The sequence below is a fragment of the Drosophila willistoni genome, assembly GCF_018902025.1.
Source record: "Drosophila willistoni isolate 14030-0811.24 chromosome 2R unlocalized genomic scaffold, UCI_dwil_1.1 Seg200, whole genome shotgun sequence".
NCBI lineage: Eukaryota > Metazoa > Arthropoda > Insecta > Diptera > Drosophilidae > Drosophila > Drosophila willistoni.
This window is the reverse complement of record NW_025814051.1, coordinates 7,636,081-7,655,189: the sequence shown is the minus strand read 5'-3', so window position 1 is coordinate 7,655,189 and position 19,109 is coordinate 7,636,081. Positions and strand designations below refer to the sequence as shown.

Genomic DNA, 19,109 nt, shown 5'->3' with positions numbered 1-19,109 from the left:
AGTTTGAGGTCTGTGTCTGTGTCTAGCATTCGAGTTTTATGTTTGTGTGGCATAATCTGACGTCGAGACGATCAAAAATCACACGGAAATTTGTCAAACAGCTCTCACTAATCCACTCACAGATTTCACACTTCCAATTTCCGTGAGGAAGCTTCAAACTTTTCTGTTGTTGTTATGCCATGTTGCACATGTCGTTTTCCATTTCAATTGTGTCACTTACATGTTGCGTTTCCCCAAAAGAAAAGAAAGTTGCACAATTCGTCAATGATTGGAGGCGAGCGCCCAGGCAATTTCACATTGGGCACGTATGCAAACTGTCGCCTGCAATTTTGTCAGGCCGGGCCAAAAGCAGCAGGCGATACCAAAAACCAAGAGGGTTGTACAGAGATATACCTCAAACAAAAAAAACCAAAAAAAGAAAAAACTTACAACCATGTAGAAACAGAAAACAGGTTTGTAAACTGACAAAATCAGCTACGTTTTGCTTCTCCAGGCAAAATTGGAAGAAGGTGTGCGAGAATCTGAGGGATGAGGAACAATTTCCGTTGCAATAACAGCAAAAAAAATCCCAAATCTATGCCTAACTACAAAGTAAGCAAAAATCAGCAATTTTTTGTTTGCCAACAGATTGAACTGTTCCTCAGGCAAGTCGAAAAGAATTTTCAGCAATTTTCTCCTTGTCGTGTCATAATAGGAAACAAATTTTGAGGATTTCACATGACAATGGTAAAACTTGGCTAAAAAACTTTAATTTTTGACAGCCAATAAATCGATTAAAGTAACCCAAAAGCACAAAAAAAACTTTAACTTTCCAATTAATGCGGTTTAACAAGACAAAAAGTGACTAAGATTGAGCAAAAAAATAAGACTTTTAATATATTTATTTTGTGTTTCGAAACTAGGAATGACAGTTAATTTTAAATTCTTTCTTTTTTTTATAATTTGAGCCTTGAGAATTTAAATCTGTACTACTAGAACTCTGCTTATGTTTAATAAATGGGATTAGACTAACTGTTACTTCTTGCATATACCTTATTACTCATTGACCATCCATTCATTGATAAGAACGAATAAAAAATAAGTGCAAAATATAAATTTAGCCGCTAGTTAAGTACTAAAAAAAAAGGACTTCATAAAGAACTAGAATCTGACGATTGGTTTTAACAAGTTGTTGAATTACTTATAAGAATATATAAATACAAAATCTTCTTTGCAGAGACAGAAATAAAATCTAAACTTTGTTAGTTAAATAGGTTGGCTTCACTACCTTTAGCAATTCTGAAATGAAATATGAATGAATAAAAGCTATTTTTAAGACATTAAAGAAAAAGTAAAATTTTACTAAGTGATTGGACTTCATAAAGGAATTAGTTAGTCGAAATAGAACAAAACTAAAATACTTTAATTACGATGTATTTTATATTTTTTATCAATACATAAAATAAATCATGATAAGCCATTTTATATGGTTCATGTTGTCATATAATAATAATATCTTAGACTTTCTTTTCCACAAGATGTACATATATTGCATTACATTGAAGAAATCGAGAGATTCTACTTAAAAAGTTTCTTTTGAAACTAATTTGATTTAAAGAGCTTAGTAATTCATTTACTTTTGATTCACATTGTGGGTATTCATTTCATTTTATGTTAGTTGAAACAGCTCAATTCGTTGTATCTATGTAAATATTGTGGAATGTGTGAGAATTCTCAACCGAAACGCGACTCCATAGTACGTGAGTTTATTTTTCTACCTGCACTGAAAAAATTTTTCCCTCCAAGTTTACGCAAAAAAAAAATGACAGAAAAAAAGGAAAGGAAAAAAAAGGTTGCTTTATAGAAAAATATGTATCACACGTTAGAAACGAGGTTTTTAGCAGCATTTGTGTGGCATTTAATTAAATGCATTTTTTATTTTTAACACATTTTATTTTTTTGTGTGCCTTTTCTTTTTCGTTCTCTGAAATGTCACATAAAATATGCAGCCAAAACGAAACCAAAGCGAAAAACAAAGAAAATTTAGAAGAAAAAAAATTACCTAGAGAGCCACTAGCGACAGTGCAAAAAGGTGTTAATGGTGACTATGAAATTCCATTTGCATACACGTAGAAAAAAATTCAAATACCATAAGCATGCTACAACATACAAAAAACCAAACGAAAAGAAGTGAAAAGTGATAAATTTTAATGTAATTTTTTCCTTTTTTTGTTGTTTTTGTTGTACTTTGTTGGCCCCGTTGCCAAGTAATGGTAATTAGGCGTGGAAAAATCCATTAGCTAGGGCACTGGGCAACCAAAATGGGGATTGCTAAACAGACGGCTAGTGCAATTAGAGCATAAGTGTATAACCATTCATCCAGTATGTTTTAGTGGAGCATTTAGTGACGTTTTACCAAACACCTTATGACAATGACTTCGAAAAATAAATGCACAAACCAACATAGGATATAGGAATAGACGGCCAGAAAAAAAACAACTCTATAATCGAGTTGATGTATACGCTCAACATGGAGATCATCCATGATAATCCTTTTTGCACTGCGACCAAATGATATGTTTGCCAAGGCAATGGTTATTGATAGTTTACATAGAAAAACGCATGAACGTTCGAAACGATTCAAGGCATAGGGATTTGTGCTAGTTAACCAAGGTCCCAGAATTGGTTTCACCATATACCAGTTAATAAATAGCTCTTCCAGATAATAACAAAAACGCTGACACCATGTAAACGGTGGTTTTCTCTTACGGCCATGAGTATAATAGGGCGAACGCAGAAATCTTGTAGTTCCGCGTTCTATCCAACGATTGACAACGAAAAATTGTTGTACATGCCGCTCTAGATCGACTATGGTCACAGAACGGCAATACCATGAGGGATAACGGCCGCTGCGATCTATGCCAAATGCCAAACGAGTAGGCAAAACTATGGGACCTCGATCTAGCGTTAGTTTAATTGTGGAATTACGTGTCAGTCGTGGACGCATCGGATCCTGCTGTATGTGATATGTCACCTGATCACGTCCCACCGACTTGAAATATAGAGTTACATTCGAGGTGGTGCCACCAAAAGTTTGACCGCCCGTTACAACCATGACGAGCAACTCCCCATTTAATGTCAATTGTAGATCTTCTGTAATAACTTTTTCCTTCTGGACATTACATTGCAACATGCTGTGCCGTTGATACGCTACTATGCCCCTCATATAGGTAGCCAGGACTGAAAATAGTATTACAAATAATATAAGAAATATCAAAAACATAAACCAATTGGGCTCTAGAACGGGAATCACTATAACATCCAGATGCCTTTTTGCAGCAATGGGGAATATGCGCGTCGACAGCGGTCCCAAAATATCGCACGTACACTTTATCGATGTATTCTCGAAATCGGTTAAACAATAATCTGTACTCCAGCCAGGATTAAGAGTACTGTTTTTCCAATAACTACATTGAAATGTTTCCAATATAATGGAATATTTCAAGGGTACTAAACGTTTTTGCAAAATACGTTTATTCGTTTTCGATCGCTTGTCATAATGCAATCTGCTTTTAGGCTTTGCTAACGATTGAAATTCTCTACCACTAATTATCGACACAAAGGCTGGAGCTTGTTTTTTACAAAAATTCAACATCCATATACGTTTACCCTGCATTGCAGGAGTTATTTTGCAAGCAGTTCGTTGCATTTCTCTAATCTTTGGCTTATATTGCAAATTTAAAGCGATTCTCATTTTATCTGAGCAATTTACAATACGCACAGACAACAAGTTCTTCTCTTGCAGAGTGACTTTATAATAATGTATATGAGCATCACTTGTTATACTTCCATTGATCATCCAATCAAAAAAATCTGTATAATTGGTAGCTTCGCTTGTATTCATCGAGTAGACCAAAGGATTTTGAATAAAAAATTCCTCACCGGATCGTAAATATTTTTCCGGACTGAAAGCGTGTACGATAAGAACATGTGACACAGACGGTAAAGTTTCCGGATACCACCAAAACATATTGTGATTCGTATTTTGGGAAATGATTTGAAAGAGCAGCGTATTATGCTGTAAAGTATCTTTGAGTTCATTCAAAAGATTTTTTGATAGAGTAATGTGTTGTTGGAAATCGATAGTCTCAATGGTTAGATCGTGAACGTTTGAGTCTACCCCGGTTACATTCACCTAAAAAGTAAATCCGATTAAGTCTCTAAATTTTAGGTATATCCAAAATGCTTACCTGATAGGAAATGCCACCTTTACGTACGACGAATGTATCATCGTGGGGAAAGTGTCTTTTACTGGCCAAGAAACCCAAATAGTAAACACATTTATATAGATTCCACGTGCATTTGAGCCAATAATTGATTCGCAATGCGGTTAATTGATCATATGGCAATGTATCTTCATGTCTTCGCTTTTGCGCCCTAAAGCAAAGTTCTTCTTCAACACGACACATGGCACGTGGATGCCGTTCCGAAGCAGTACTCAATATGGACAAGAAAAAGACATACATGGCTGTCATTGAACTATAACCATCTTGATGCAACCAATCTAGATCCACAATGGTTATCTTAAAAATGTCGCTTAGTTTGGCAAATACAGTGGCCATAAGAGCGGCGCCACGATAATTAACGGGTGTTAGATGGCTCAACATATTAACGGCCAATACACTCATCTGTTCCAGCTGCACGCTGGTTATCATCTCCTCATTGACCAGGTAGGAATAGACCAATGTACCATCATACGATGACTTTATATGCTTCGCAGAGACCAGAGATCGAACAAATGCCCGATTCCATTGGCCCTGCGATAGCATATCAGGCACATTGATCAAAAGACCTCGCAATTGATGATCAGTCTTTAATCTCTCATTGGCTCTAAACATGCTGGCTGGTTGGACATTCAAAGGTTGAACATGAACATGCACATGAAATTCATTGCACATATCCAGGGCATCACATATCGAGATATATAGAGCATCGGTGGCAGGCAAAGGCAGTTGATACCGTTCATAGGGTACATTTGAATCAATTACTCCTATATCGATCATATATCTATACACCAGAGGTGGATAATCTGTCTGATAGCCCCTGCAATCGATTGTAAAGATTGTCTTTGCTTCAATACCCTTTTGTGGATAAATCGTACACTGTCCATCCTTTGGCCCAGTATTCTGTTTCAATATTCGCTCCGTTTCGCTCATCAAGCCATTTGGTTGAAACATTTTTAATTTAATTGCCAAATAATCCACATCATGATACGCCACCAAATGGTTTAGTTTTGATAGCAGTTTATGCGCCTCTCCACCAATAGATACCCACCATTCAAATCGTGGCATAAATCCCTGACAGTCGTCACAGATTGCCATTAAATTTATACTATTATTCCGGGCAAACATTCCCAACTCACAATTGCGACAGCAATGTATGTGAGGAGTGAAGGTTTCGTGATCTACACCTCTAACCGACTGTTGAGTTGTATTCCGGACATTTCTATCCAAGGCGGATATCATGGTTAGCTTGTAGTCATATTGCGATCCAATTCGTAATGTTCCGGCTGGAATGGTCAGTAGGTGATCTATATGGAAAGAAAACTGAGTTTGATTCTCATGCTTAAGCTTTTATTATTATGATTCCAAGTTAAGGTAGCACAAACATTAGCTCTTTGTCTTAAATTTTAAAATTTATATACGTAGGATTCAATATGTAAACCGTTCTTATTCAAAATCACTCATTTTGATAAACACTACAGAACACTATAAATAAACTTATTATTCCTCTTCAAAAAAGGTTAAAATCGGATTGTTTTTTCAATTATTCATTTACAAGAAACAGAGTTTTTGTCCCGTAGTATTTTTAATGGAGTTTTTTTAGGACCTCTCCTATCGTCATATCTCGAGACTTTTTCAAGAAGCTAACGTAATATGATACCGAAACGAAATCTGATTCATATTACACTAACTGTATGTACATACATACATATATAATATATTTGATAATCGTGTTTAGTAACCAATCAATCAATCAAGAAAATACATTATCAAATGTTGTTTGAAGTCTTTAGTCTTTAGAAAAATTTGATTTGGAAACAAATTTTATATAAAGATTTAAGTAAAAGTAAAGTTAAGAAAAGTAAAGGTGTATTTTTAGAAAATTGCTATTCACATTTTATTATATATATATATTTATGTTGACGTACTCACTGTTTGACATTTTATGATGGCAAAATGCATTATTGGGATCATCTGCACTCTCACAATCCCATTCCAATTGTCCAGCTATTCCATAGTTTTTGGGCTTAGAACGATCTCTACTTAATAAACCATTAAACACAATTTTATCACGAACATTTACCAAACGTTTATTGTTGCCCACAATAATTGGTTCAACCAAAGGTGGAAGATAACGCAAATAGCACTAAGAAATTAGAAGGATTCACATATTTTAAATACAATTTAATTGACCAACTAACTAACTCACACGAGCACCAACTAGTGAGCCAAGTATATGAGTATGAACCCGAAGCACTAAATCTCGATTAGTTTTCATACCATGAACGAAATGCAATTTATATGGCAATAGTTTCAATACAAGATTCTTAGTATTACTCACACGACCCAGCAGCTCTGAAAGATAAGTAAAGAAAAGTAATTGCCTAAACAAGTAAATAGTTAAAACTCACGCTTATTAGTTATATCATAGATACTCCAATTGACGTAACGATAATTAAGATCCATGCATTTTGAAGTGACTTCAGCCATAAAGACTAGATGACTATTAGGTGCAATTTCCACCGGTCTCTCGGGATCCTTGCAAAAGCGTAAACTCATTTTGGGTTCACAGGACATGGTGCGAGTTAAACGTACTAGCACTTTACCTTGACATTTGGGTGCCAACAATTGATCTCTATGTTGGGGGCATGTCAACATGACAGTAACCACACGAGTTTTTGTATTAAAATATGTGGCATATGTCCGATAAAAATAACATTTTATATACGGAACACTTGGCACTCGAATGCCATTTTTACGCAATAGAGAATCCAATTTTTGTGTGTATCGCCAACCATTTGGTTTAACATTGGGATTAGTCACTTTAACATCTATCAGATAATCTCTCGTATTAACAGTGATATTCAGAATGAATGAATTATTACCCAAATGGGGCATGGTTAGAAATATGAGAGAACGTTCACCAAATGTCGCATACGGATTAAAAAACATATGAATTCGTAGAGGATACTCTTCTTGTGACTCTTTGTCAAACCAAGCAGATATATTTCTCTTAATTAAACGTTGAGTTTTTCGTTTGGTTCTATAGTAAAATCTCCTGCTATTGAGCATTTTAAATTTACTTGAGTAATACGTTTCCACATTAGACCATTTGGCTTGTTGATTCGCACAACTTTCAGCATGGATGGGATTACATAACTCGGCCTCGTTTTCCTTATATTCAGTATTTATATTTCGATGCGTTCTGAGTAGCGTTGATTTTAATGGTGAACATTCTATAGTTAACATTGCGTTTGCCATCATGAGGTAAGCGAGTAATTGCATAACTTAAATACTCTCCTCTGATATTATATTGGATAATTTCCATTTCAGTTTTTTTCCGACCTCTTTTTTCACATATTTTTTGACTCAAGAAGCAATGATAAACTGGTGATTGCGGTTGACAGGCAACATGACATTTTACCGCACAATATTTTTTTCACATGTCTTTTTCTGATTTTTGTTTTCTTTTTTTTTCCAACCCCTGTATACCACCTTACATAATTGTTTTAAATTAATTGCAATTTGTTTGTGCATGTGTGAGTGTGTGCAAAAAGCATTAAGTGCACTTCAAATATTCGAAAAAGGCACAGCTGGTAATTTATTGACCGCAAGACAACAACAAACATGGCACAAAAGGCGACATAACAAGAGCAACTTCAATTCCATTTTCATATAAATCAAATGAAATTAACTCAAATGCCATAGGAGAACGGTACAACGAGTGAGTGAGGGTAAATGGAGGTGGAGCCACATTTTTATATACCACAAAACAATCATGCTTTATTTACTCTAAACTCTTGGACATCTAGTTAGGTGTAGGGATTGCATGCATTTCCTCACCATGACGACAATTTCTTAAATTGTTTGTACAAATGAGAAGAAGATATAAACAGAAAACAGAGGAAAACCATTTACAGACGAGTGCACGTCGCGCCAAAAGAATGAAAAAGAACTTGAAATCTCTTCAAAATATACCGAAGTTTATATACTCTTTTATCATAAATGAAACCATTTTGTTGACCAATTCCCTATATTTTGGGTTCGATCTAGTTAAAACTCCTTGAGTAACTATTCTTCTTGATCCAATTGTCATTATTCTTTCGTAAAGAGAGTATACCCGAAACTTTGACAACAAAAAGAAAATGAGAAAAAGCAGAAAGTAAAAGAAAAGCAAAACCAGAAAGAAAGAAAACACCAAAAAAAAAAAAAGTAGCATAACATTTTACGATTTAGCATGTGTGGACCGACTAAGAGACTAAGAACGTATCCTAGGGACCAGCGTCAAGTTCAGCACTTTGGCGCTCTTCAAGTGCTTTTCATTTTCCGAGCACGTCGCCGCATCATAAAACAAAAAACGCATGAAGCGCAACGAAAAAGACGGGTAGTCTAAGAGGGGGGCGGGCACAACCGTTTCGCACGTTTAGCATATATATTTTCACACTTGCAATCATACTTTAAGCAAAAAAAGAAATAAAGAATGAGAAAAACAAAAAACTCCTCTCGAAAATTAAGAATAAAGTTCAAACACACACTACTTAGAGATGGCAAAACAATTTGAAAAAGACTCTCTTAAAAGAATAGAAACCCGTACTATATATTTTTATCAATATACAATCTTTCAAGAATATTGTGGAAAAACTTCCGAAGTTATATGTCTAGAAGACAGTTTGCTCACCTTTGGTGCTGCCTATGATGATATAAATCTTATAAATTGCTAAGATTTATTGACACCAAGCCGGCTAAAGCCCAGTTTTGATTAATAAGTTTTGTTTTCATTTGCTTTTATCGAATTATATTTTAATAAAGTTATGCTGATCAAGAATATACAATGTGTACTTGTATTTTCTTGTAAGGGTTACAAACTTCTAATCTCTTTTTTTCAATGGGTACGAACAGGAAAAACTATCAAAAATATTTCCGTCTCTTCTCTAAGTCCAGCCCTAATTGCACTATTCATTTCTCTACTTTTTCTACTACCACGAAACAGTATTTAGTTAAGTCATATGTATATCTTAACAACTATCTATTTGAGAGATTCTATAATTCTGTATTTAAAACGAATCAAATCTAATCCATTTATTAAAATCGTGTCACGTCAGTTGCTGTTGTCTCTAAAAACTCTAAAAACGCCAAAGAGAAAAGGAAAAGATGCACATGACACGATGATAACAAGTGGGAGGAAACAATGGGTGGCCGGGTCCGTGCCATGGTGTCTATATCTTCAGTTTCACTCACAGCCAAAAGTCAGGTCATAAAAGTGCGTCGGGATTGTCGCCAAACTTTTGCTTTCTTTGCACAACTTTTTGCCTTACTCTATGTCGGTTTTTTTTTTGTGTTCATCTTTTTCCTTTTTTGGTTTTGATAATAATTTCTCTATGTAGGATTTTACTTTGTTGCTGCGGCCAAAAGGAATTTATCTTTTATCTTTGCTCGGTATGCGCGTCTGCGGCTTTCGCTGTGACTTTAATTAAAAAGTCATAGACCCCTTTTCGGTAACGAGATGGTTAGGTAGCTGGGAGGTAGAGGTGGAGGTGGAGGTACACATCACATCATCGTTATAAGTAATTACAGAAAAGTGACAAAATTTCATAAATAATTTCAACATATAAATGAATATTAATGTTGTCAGACAGAATGTCTCGTAGTCAGTTTAATAGATGTCAGAGTCTGTCTGACATTATTAACTCAATCGACTTAACACTTTTAGTTGGATTTTTGGTTATTTTTTTTTTTTTGTTATTTTTGGATGACATTAAAAGGATTTTTGGCGCGACACTAATGACAGATAATGTTTTCATATATAAAATATTCCAAAATGCGAAATAGTTTGAGCATAAAGTTCAAAAGTTCAAAGCGCTTTTCCTCATAATCATCATCGTCGTCATCATCATCATGATAAAATGATGATGATTGTGCGGAGGAAGCATCGAATGCTTAATGGATTTGAAAGCAGCGTGAAACCATTTTGCCCATTCCTTGGCAAAACCAACCCAAACCCTTTTTTCATACCCATCCATCACTTGGCACACTGAAAACTTTCAGCTGACGCTTCTAAGAGAATAGCTTGGAATTGGGTTTTTGGTATAAAGGAGATTGAAACTGTGGATGGATGGGGGGAGAAATGGTACTGAGGTTTGAATTGGGGTTTTGGCTTGATTCGGTGGTTACATCTGTTTTGGCAATGCTAGCAACTTTGCATGCGGTTTGTCTTCTGGTCAAATGCAACATCTCTTGCCCTTGCCTCAACTAATGAATTGCAGTCCGACTGCAATTGCTGCACTTGATTTGCGGTACGACTTAATGGTTAACAATTATCTGGTGACAGTTTTAAAGGGCCGTTGGCAAAAACCTTCCTCAAATTGGACCTTTGGACTAATTTCAAATTTGTGTGAGAGTGTGCGAACAACATGTTACAGTGACCTCAGAAAACTGCCAGAATAAATTTCCCTCTTCTGCGAGTGGGTCAAGAAATAGTGATTGACATTTGATATTTACATTCCAATTGCTAGTGAAATATTAATGCAAAGTACTTTTGACTTTTTTTTAACATAAACTTGTCTAATTTCCTTTTTCGATTCCAAGTTAAAAAAGTATGAAAGGCAAAAACTAAATTATTTAAAATTTGATTGCCAAAAACAGATGTTATTTTTTTGTGCCTTTTTTTGGAAATGACAATAAAAAAGGGAAATTCCTTAAAAACTAATATTTTATCTTTGAAACTGGTAAGATTTCGATAACCAAGAAACTCCAAGATGCCAGATTTCTCCCTTCAGAGTCACGATCTAGATTCGCTATTGCTTAAGTAATAGCTTATAGCAAGCGTAAGTTTATAACCAGAATGATTAACTGGCAGTTCCAGTGATCATAAACAAAAATATAGTGAATACGAATTTGATTTGGTAATATCAGGGGATCTGGGATTGGAAGATAGGCACACATTAGAAAGTTAAAAACAAATTTTTCTACATTTTTAACAGACTTTAAATTATTCAGTTCAAAAAAAATTGCTCTTCGCAAACATTAGTAATAAACAAATGGTTAGACGCTCCAATAATTTTTTGAAATTAAAAAGCATAAAATTCTTGGAATACTTACATATAGCATATAGCATACCATATCCCAAGTGTATGATATTTTGCATTATAACAAAAAAAATCCTCTTTGATATTTTAAAGAGATAAATACTGCAAATGAGGTCAATTTGAATAATTCCAACGCATTTTTTTTCGAGATCTGACTTGATGGATAACAACTCAGTACAGGGCCATTATCACCCCCAAATTACCATAAGAGACCTATTGACTTTAAAACACTTTTTCATGACCCCAAAAATGTTGGCCTGTGTTATTTATCAAGCCAAACATAAGCCAAAACTAAAGTTTAAGTATAGGAAACTAGGTCATTAGGTTCCTCGGTTAGGTCCCTCACTAGAAACAAAAACGGACCTACAAGCATATCAATACATAATCAATTTATCACTAACTCCAAACATTTACAAAAGTTGTTTATTTTTGTAACTATAATTGTTTGATTAAATCAAATAGTCATTAACCGATTAAAAAAGAAACATTTATTCACTCCATTTGCAACTGAGTCACATTATTTCCTGCATAAACGGAAAAAATTAAATTTGCCAGTTAAAAAATTTAATGCACAAGCAATGCATTTTATTTGTTTATTGTTTCCATAATAAATATGCCCAAAGCATGCTCTAGCCGGTCCCAAAATGAATTTACGACTCTCTGTGAGACACTGCAAACTCAATAAAAAAGAATATGACTGTAAATTGTGAATTCTATGTAGCAAGCAGATCGCATGCATAAAACCATCGCCAACGGAAAATTACTAGGTAAGAGTTGCCCCAAAACACTCCAAAGCCCTCGCCCTCCCCCATTCCCCCTCCCACTCCCACTCACTTTCTGACTCTCTCACTCATTCGTACAGTGGGTTTCTGTCTCTGTCGCACCAATGGTATGCACCGCTCCTTGAGGACAAGAAGGACATTTCTAGTGGGAATCACGTAACGAAGTGCATTGTTAAAATATAATAAAATCGCAATTTTGCGTTCATGTTGCAATGTGGCGTCATATCCTTTTTCCTTTAATTTTTCACGAATTCGCCATTTCGTAGTTCCGAAACCGAATCCCAGTTTTTCTGCGGATAGTGGTAAGAAGTGAATCAGAGAGTGGGATGGATGGATGGATGGATGGTTGGGGTTGGGTTTGGGGGGGGTATACCAACAGGAACATTGCTGCTGCCTGCGTTTTCTATGCACACTCCATAGATTTTAATGCAATTTTCCAAGGGGTTTTTATATGTTTTTATTTCGCTGGCTGTTGTCATTGTCGCCAGCTGCCAAAGTCTTTGTTCTTGCCGAGAAAGAGTTGGTGGATGGCGGAGTTTGGGGAAAGGCTTCATGGAGTCTATGGTAGGGGGAGGAGATGTGAGAGTGGTGAGTCCATCCTGTTGGTTGGTTTGGTTTGGTTTTGGCTGTTTGGACAATGTATCCGTTGGCCAGTATAGTTTCTCAGTCGCGCCATATTTCTGCACTCAATTGTCCTTCAGCGCAGTGTTTGTGGTCTTTCGCCCACAACATCATCCCATCCACTCAATTTCTCTATCGTTTTCGCCTTTGCTCTTTCTCACTCTCTCTTGCTTTCTGTGTCTATTTCCTTAGTTGTAAAATATAATGCCTTTGTTTGTTCGCGCAATAAAAAATGATTACTTTAATTTCCGTGCCACATAAAAAAGGAGCCCTGTCTAAACATGAGAAATCGCTGTCATTTGCGTTTGCCCTTTGCTTTTGTTAGCCCTTTTTCTATGACTTAGAGTTTTAGCTTGGAATTGGACCAGAATTTGGCCTGGTAGGTAGTCCTTTAAAGTATCAACTAATTGAATTAGTTAAAATTTTTGTCAAAAGAAAAATATTTAATCATCAATCATTGGCCTCATCTAAGACTGCTTCAATTTATCAATTAAACTTAATTGAAATTTTATTATCATTAACCTTTTCGATACCCTATAACAAATTGCAAGGTATTTGCAACATTATATTTAGCAGGTTATAGATTTAAATATCTTAGTATTTATACCAACCATGACTTATTAAATCTTACAAGCTTCATTCATAGTCTGCGCTTGTTTTTAATAACTTTAATCTATTTATCTGTCAAAAAATCTTTTATGGAAAGCGCATAGATATTGCCTATTTTCAAAAATTTTATAATTTCTGTTTAATTTGAAAATTGGAATTGGGATTTTCTTTGGGTATCGGCTTAACATTTCAATGCTTTTTGTCTATCAAACTTGATACAATTTTTCACTTAAACTTATTTAGTACATAGAATTATAGTTTCGTGTGGGGTATTGTCAAGTCGGTTCGCTTCAAAAAAGGAACAACAAACAAAAAGAAACCTTTCCATGGTTCAGCCATTAATTAGCAAACGCCTCGAAATTGCTCATTTCTTTAGATTTTTGGTCTAATTGCCCTTGTCAATGAAAATTTCTCTCTTTATTTATGTTAATTCTTTTCAATTTTTTTTTTGCCTCTCGTCCAATTTTATTTTTATTTTTTATTGAGCTTTGCGCTCAATTGCTTTTGTAATCAATCAAAGTCACATAGCATAAAAAGATATGGTTGAGATATTAGACGAGGTTCAAAGGCAAAAAAGAATGAAGAAGAAACCATCCACTAACAACTCCAAAACCAAATGTTGCTGCTCGTGTGTGTGTGTGTGTTCGAAGCTTCTGGTGTTTGACGTGACACTTGAGCGACACTTGAAAGTCTTGATAATTGATATTGTGTGGCAATGAAGGCGGTTATGGGCGTGATGGTTGGACGGGTGCAGGATAACATATCCTTGCATTGACGATTGCTGGTAATTATTCCTGACACACCAGGCAAAATTGCATGCTCTATATATAAGTATATAGATTCTATTTATAGAATTAATAAGGATTTTATATATATAATCTGATTTCTGGTATTCAATGGGATAAATAGTTTATTTAAAGAAAGTTTTTAAAGTGTATTAACCCAAGCAAATGCCAACAGTTGACTCATGTTTGCGCAAATAAGTAGGCTATATATAATACATGTATATTGTAGTGGTCAGTAAACTTTAATTTTAATTTTCGCGGTATTTAATTAACTCAATTTACAAATTTTTAAACTTATTGGTTGGTTATGGTATTTAGATAATGGCCCGTTAATGTTGGCATGTCAGCCTTGGCCGTTTTTTCAACTAAAATCTCTTATTTTCTGCTGGACAATTGTTTGGCAGATTGTTTCTATAGTCTTTAAAATTACATATAAACTTGTGTAGTCTTTGAAGTTAATGTTCTGTAAAAACTAAGATAAACTGCATACTACTGAGTCCACAAAAATGTAGAATATTTGAAGTATGAATATAAGTAAATCAAATTGGCCGTCGATTGACACATGTTTTATTCAAATCTAATACAAATTATATACTTCTTAACGCTTAATTCATATAAACAACATAAATATATCAACTTCATCTTAACAGTTGTTAAAAGCTCGAGATGTCAAATTAGTTCAGGGACTTCATTAGAAAATATTCGAAATATACTTTCGACATATCTATAAAATGTGGGACTTCCACAAACCCCTTTTTTCATGATTATAAATTTAAATTATCCATTTTACGTCTCTGTTATTTGGCCGAAAGTTTTCCTATCAGATGGCATTAGCTTCTTTTGTCACCCATTCGTTTTCGTGCAGTTTGACTTTATTATCCTTCGGTTGCACTCATTAGTTCTTCTATGGACACATATAGTTTCATTTGCTATTAACTCTAACATTTCAGATATCTTTATACTGAAAATACTTAAAACGATGACAAGCTAATTCTAGAACTGAAATTTAGCCGTTTGAACTAGGTTATTTATTATTGTTAAAGATATTTCTAATAACCATTTAAAATTTTGTTTCGGTAAATTTTAGAGAAAACTGTATACCTTTTCCCATTAAACTCAAACAACATTGTCAAAATACAAAAATAATGAAAATACCGGTTATAACTTGTCAATTTTTACTATTGTTTTATTTTTTCACTTGTAGTAAGAAGACGTTTAAAGTACATTTTTGTCTATGACATCTTGCGTTTGATTGTTAAATCTATATTTGTCTTAACATTATCTGCGACCCTTTTCCCTTTATATTGTGCTCTTTTGTAATTCTTTTTCTTTTCGCATTCTGTTTTGTGTCGAACCGCATTGGGTTGGGGGTTGGGGGTTGGGGTTTTGGCAGAAAAACAAGTTTGAGAATGAGAACCCATGTCTCCAAAGGGTCTCAGCACAGTTTCGCGTTGAGCTGCTAAGCGAAAAGTTTATGCACCAAATTGTTTTCACCTGCTGTCCCAAATTTATAACGCCTGAGCCTTTATTTTTATTTGTATAATCCTTTCGGTTATGCCCTTGTCATACCCATTCCCCCAACCAAATCCCCCTCTTACCCATCTCCGTGTGAACATCTTTGCACCGTAACCCGTAGCCCGTAACTTTTGCACATGACAGAAACCAGAATTGGTATTTCCACCATGGCACATGGATTAAGTGAAAGACAAAAACCGTAGGCGAATTGCAAAAATTTTCTTCTCTGCACAGTGGGTCAGTTTTTTCCTTTTACTTATTTTTATGGCCTCATCTTTAACTTTGCATAATGTTTTCGTTTTTGTTTTTTTCGTTTTCTTCTTTTGGGGGAAAATTTTTATGAGAACATGACTCTCACACTCTCGACCAAGCACGACCGTCGTTGGCATAATGGCCAGCGCACTTGTTGTATGTGTCCGCAAGCTATGAGTTTGCCATCCTTCTTGATGAGTCGGCACAGCGAAAATTTTTCAATGGCTTCCGCTCATTAAACGACCAGAAATTATATTAAATTTACTGCATAAAAAAGTTGTAAATATTTTTATTCCTGCATTAATATGCAACGCCGACCACTGTGGCCAATGGCATGAAATGCCAGCTAGCTACCTACTACTGAATGCTGGATGCTGGCGGTTGCGGGAGTTCTGGCTGTCGCTGCTAATACCACCGCTAATAAAATCTTACTGCCGCAGCACCGTCAGATCCATGAAACACAGCTGTGTGCAGTCATTTTTACTGCTGCAGTGGCCAGGCCCACAATTTTGTTGGTCATAGAAATGAAGACGATGGCAAAAGGTCAACTCGAATGGCACTGTCTTAGTCCTTACATAAGCGCTGCGAACTACAGTTCAAAGAGAGGACCAAAACTCAACTTTACACAAAGCTTGTTAATTTATTTTTTCAAATTTTATTTAGTTTTGCAAAAGTAATTTTACCCATAGTTGGAAAGTCGCTAAAAAAGAATTTATTAACTAGGATGGACAATATTTTCAGACACTGTTTTTTTAAGTGTTTTACATATATCAAAATATCTATAATCAATAATCATTTATCGTTAGTTCCTCTTAATTTTTTACTTTCTGCCTTTTTTTTTAGAATACAATTGTAATGATTGACGTGAACATGAAATTACTTATCAATGATGGCAGCGGTCAGCGTCAATATAAAAAGGTGAACAAAATTAACGCGAACTGCGTAAATCGAATAAAACTTCTTTAAATATGTTTACACATTTATGTAATATCTCAAAGAAAAAGAAAAATTCTAGGCATGACCAATCGGTCCTCGATAAGATGGTTTATTTTAATGCCCAATAAGCTATAATGCAAACTGACAACAGAAATATTGGTTGAAAAATTGTAATAACATTGCTTTTCTTGAAAATATATTCCCAAATAGTTTATAGCAAGTTTATGTATTCATTGGAAAGCATTAACTTTTCTCGACTATTCTTCTTGAGGGCTGCATGAAATGTGAACATGGCTTGAAATACAAGAGCAATGATAAAAATATGCAGAGCCTTGCTAACTAATAAATGAAGCACCTTCTGCCTCAAACGACCTATAATGGCTTCCAAGATGTGCATGATAAGGCGCAAGGTAAAAACTACTACATGAACTACAATCCAAGGTTTCATGTAGAAAGGAGAGACCTTTAAGAAAACATTGAAGGAATACGTCAGATTTTTAGGATATAGCTTTGCAACTTACATAGATCACTGCATAGAGCAGCAAAATCCAACAATAAGCGGCGGTAAAACGAACCATGACCCGCAGACGTATCAAAATATATAGAGGTAGAGCATGGAATTTATTTTTATACCATGTGTCTGTTGTTTCTGTAGCGCTTAAATACATTTCGCTTAAAAATGCACCAACACTTTGTACCTAGAATTGAAGAGATATAAAGAGGTGATTCACAATAAATAAAATCGACATTACCGTTCCATAAAGACTCAAAACCAACAGCACCCAATAGTAAACGGGATAGCAGGCTTCCTTGCAGTTCATGCAATTGTACGTTTTGCGTCTGATCGAACGCCAGCGTGAAGTTTCCATAAAGTTAAAGAAATCATCCTGATTTCTACACGAATCTGCCACTATACCATACGAATCGCCGAGCATACAAAATAACTCTTCAAATGGTATTAAACGTACCATAATCAAATTTTTTGTTTCGTTTCTGTTTTTTCAAATGAAAGCAATATAAAGTATAATATAAATTTTGTATCAGTACAAACTCTCTATCAATTGAAATCTGAATGGGAATAAGAACAAAATTGTTATCAATTTTCGAAGTATAAATCAAAGGGATCAAGATTTGAAAATGAATTGCAAAGCAGATGTTTGAAGACTAAACTAGACTAGTCCATGGCGTAAGATTTGGAGGTGATTCTAAGTTTTCTTTTGAATATCTAGCAACAATTTTATATATTATGTTAATTAAAGAAACTATCTAAGCCTTTCTTCCTCATTGTTCTTTTCAAGATATGTTGATTAAAATTATAATATATTTATTTTTCACCAACTACATCTAAACATAAATTGATAAAAACATTGTCAAATACTCCTAGAGAGAGTTTAACCGAATTCCTTTCAATTCTGACGTTGGCCAGGGCCGGCAGATTGAACTTGCCTAGCCTAACAAGAGTAGATACAGACTGGTCCACTAGAATAGGCCAACTAAACGACCGTAGATCAGCCCGCATGATTTAATGATTCGATCATTGTGACGATAATCTGAGTATCGCAGTATTATTCTAAACTTTCGTAACATAGATTTATTCATATAGGGTAGAATATTGACTGTTGAATTAGGCTACCTAAAGTTAACCGTTTTTATATGAAGTATCGATGTTATAAAAGGATAAAGAGTATTGTCGTGTCTCTCATACCTGTATAAATATATGTTAAATGGTTGCTCTTAAAACTTTTTCAGTCTTGACGCGTCGAATTTGTGCCCAACCAATCGGTATGGCCAATGTTTTCCTTCTTGTGTAGACCACACAGACCGCCAGTCTTAGCAAAATCGCACCGATCTGAGGGCATCTTCATAGAAAAGAGAATAAGAAAATGTTTGTATTCCTCTGTACTAAAGACCATTAGCAAGCATAAAAATGAAAAGTCCTTACTTTTTGTATTTATTCTGCTATCGCTTAGGGGCATCTGGCTAATATGCACCATATACTGACTCGTACTTGTAATCGTACTATCGTCTCCATCATCAACAGCCATCATCATGTTGTCTCTGGGTTCTGTTGATATGTCGTTTAATTTAAATACAAATTAAAAGATTATGATGCCACACCGATGTTGTCGTTAAAGCGTTTAGCATTTTACATTTAATGCAACTTTATGACAGACACTTGCCCAGGGGCCAAAGATTGACCCACTCGTCCACTCACACACACACACACATACACATTCTCTACCATAATTTGCCACGCCTTTT

At 35.0% G+C, this 19,109-nt stretch overlaps 2 protein-coding genes across 2 annotated transcripts; both read right to left on the bottom strand.

Moving 5' to 3' along the window:
* Nucleotides 1-2,203: 2,203 nt before the first annotated feature.
* On the bottom strand, nt 2,204-7,621 carry LOC6643463. The gene is made up of 5 exons (XM_023176517.2): nt 6,674-7,621; nt 6,472-6,617; nt 6,195-6,408; nt 4,230-5,569; nt 2,204-4,174 (listed from the first exon to the last, which is right to left on the bottom strand). The coding sequence occupies exons 1-5, from the start codon at nt 7,545-7,547 to the stop codon at nt 2,381-2,383; spliced, it is 4,368 nt and encodes a 1,455-aa protein (XP_023032285.2). The 5' UTR covers nt 7,548-7,621; the 3' UTR covers nt 2,204-2,380.
* Nucleotides 7,622-16,920: 9,299 nt separating this feature from the next.
* On the bottom strand, nt 16,921-17,942 carry LOC26528817. Its single transcript, XM_023176475.2, has 3 exons — nt 17,600-17,942; nt 17,369-17,545; nt 16,921-17,310 (listed from the first exon to the last, which is right to left on the bottom strand). Exons 1-3 carry the CDS (start codon nt 17,816-17,818, stop codon nt 17,059-17,061), a joined length of 648 nt encoding a protein of 215 aa, XP_023032243.1. The 5' UTR covers nt 17,819-17,942; the 3' UTR covers nt 16,921-17,058.
* Between the last annotated feature and the right edge of the window lie 1,167 nt (nt 17,943-19,109).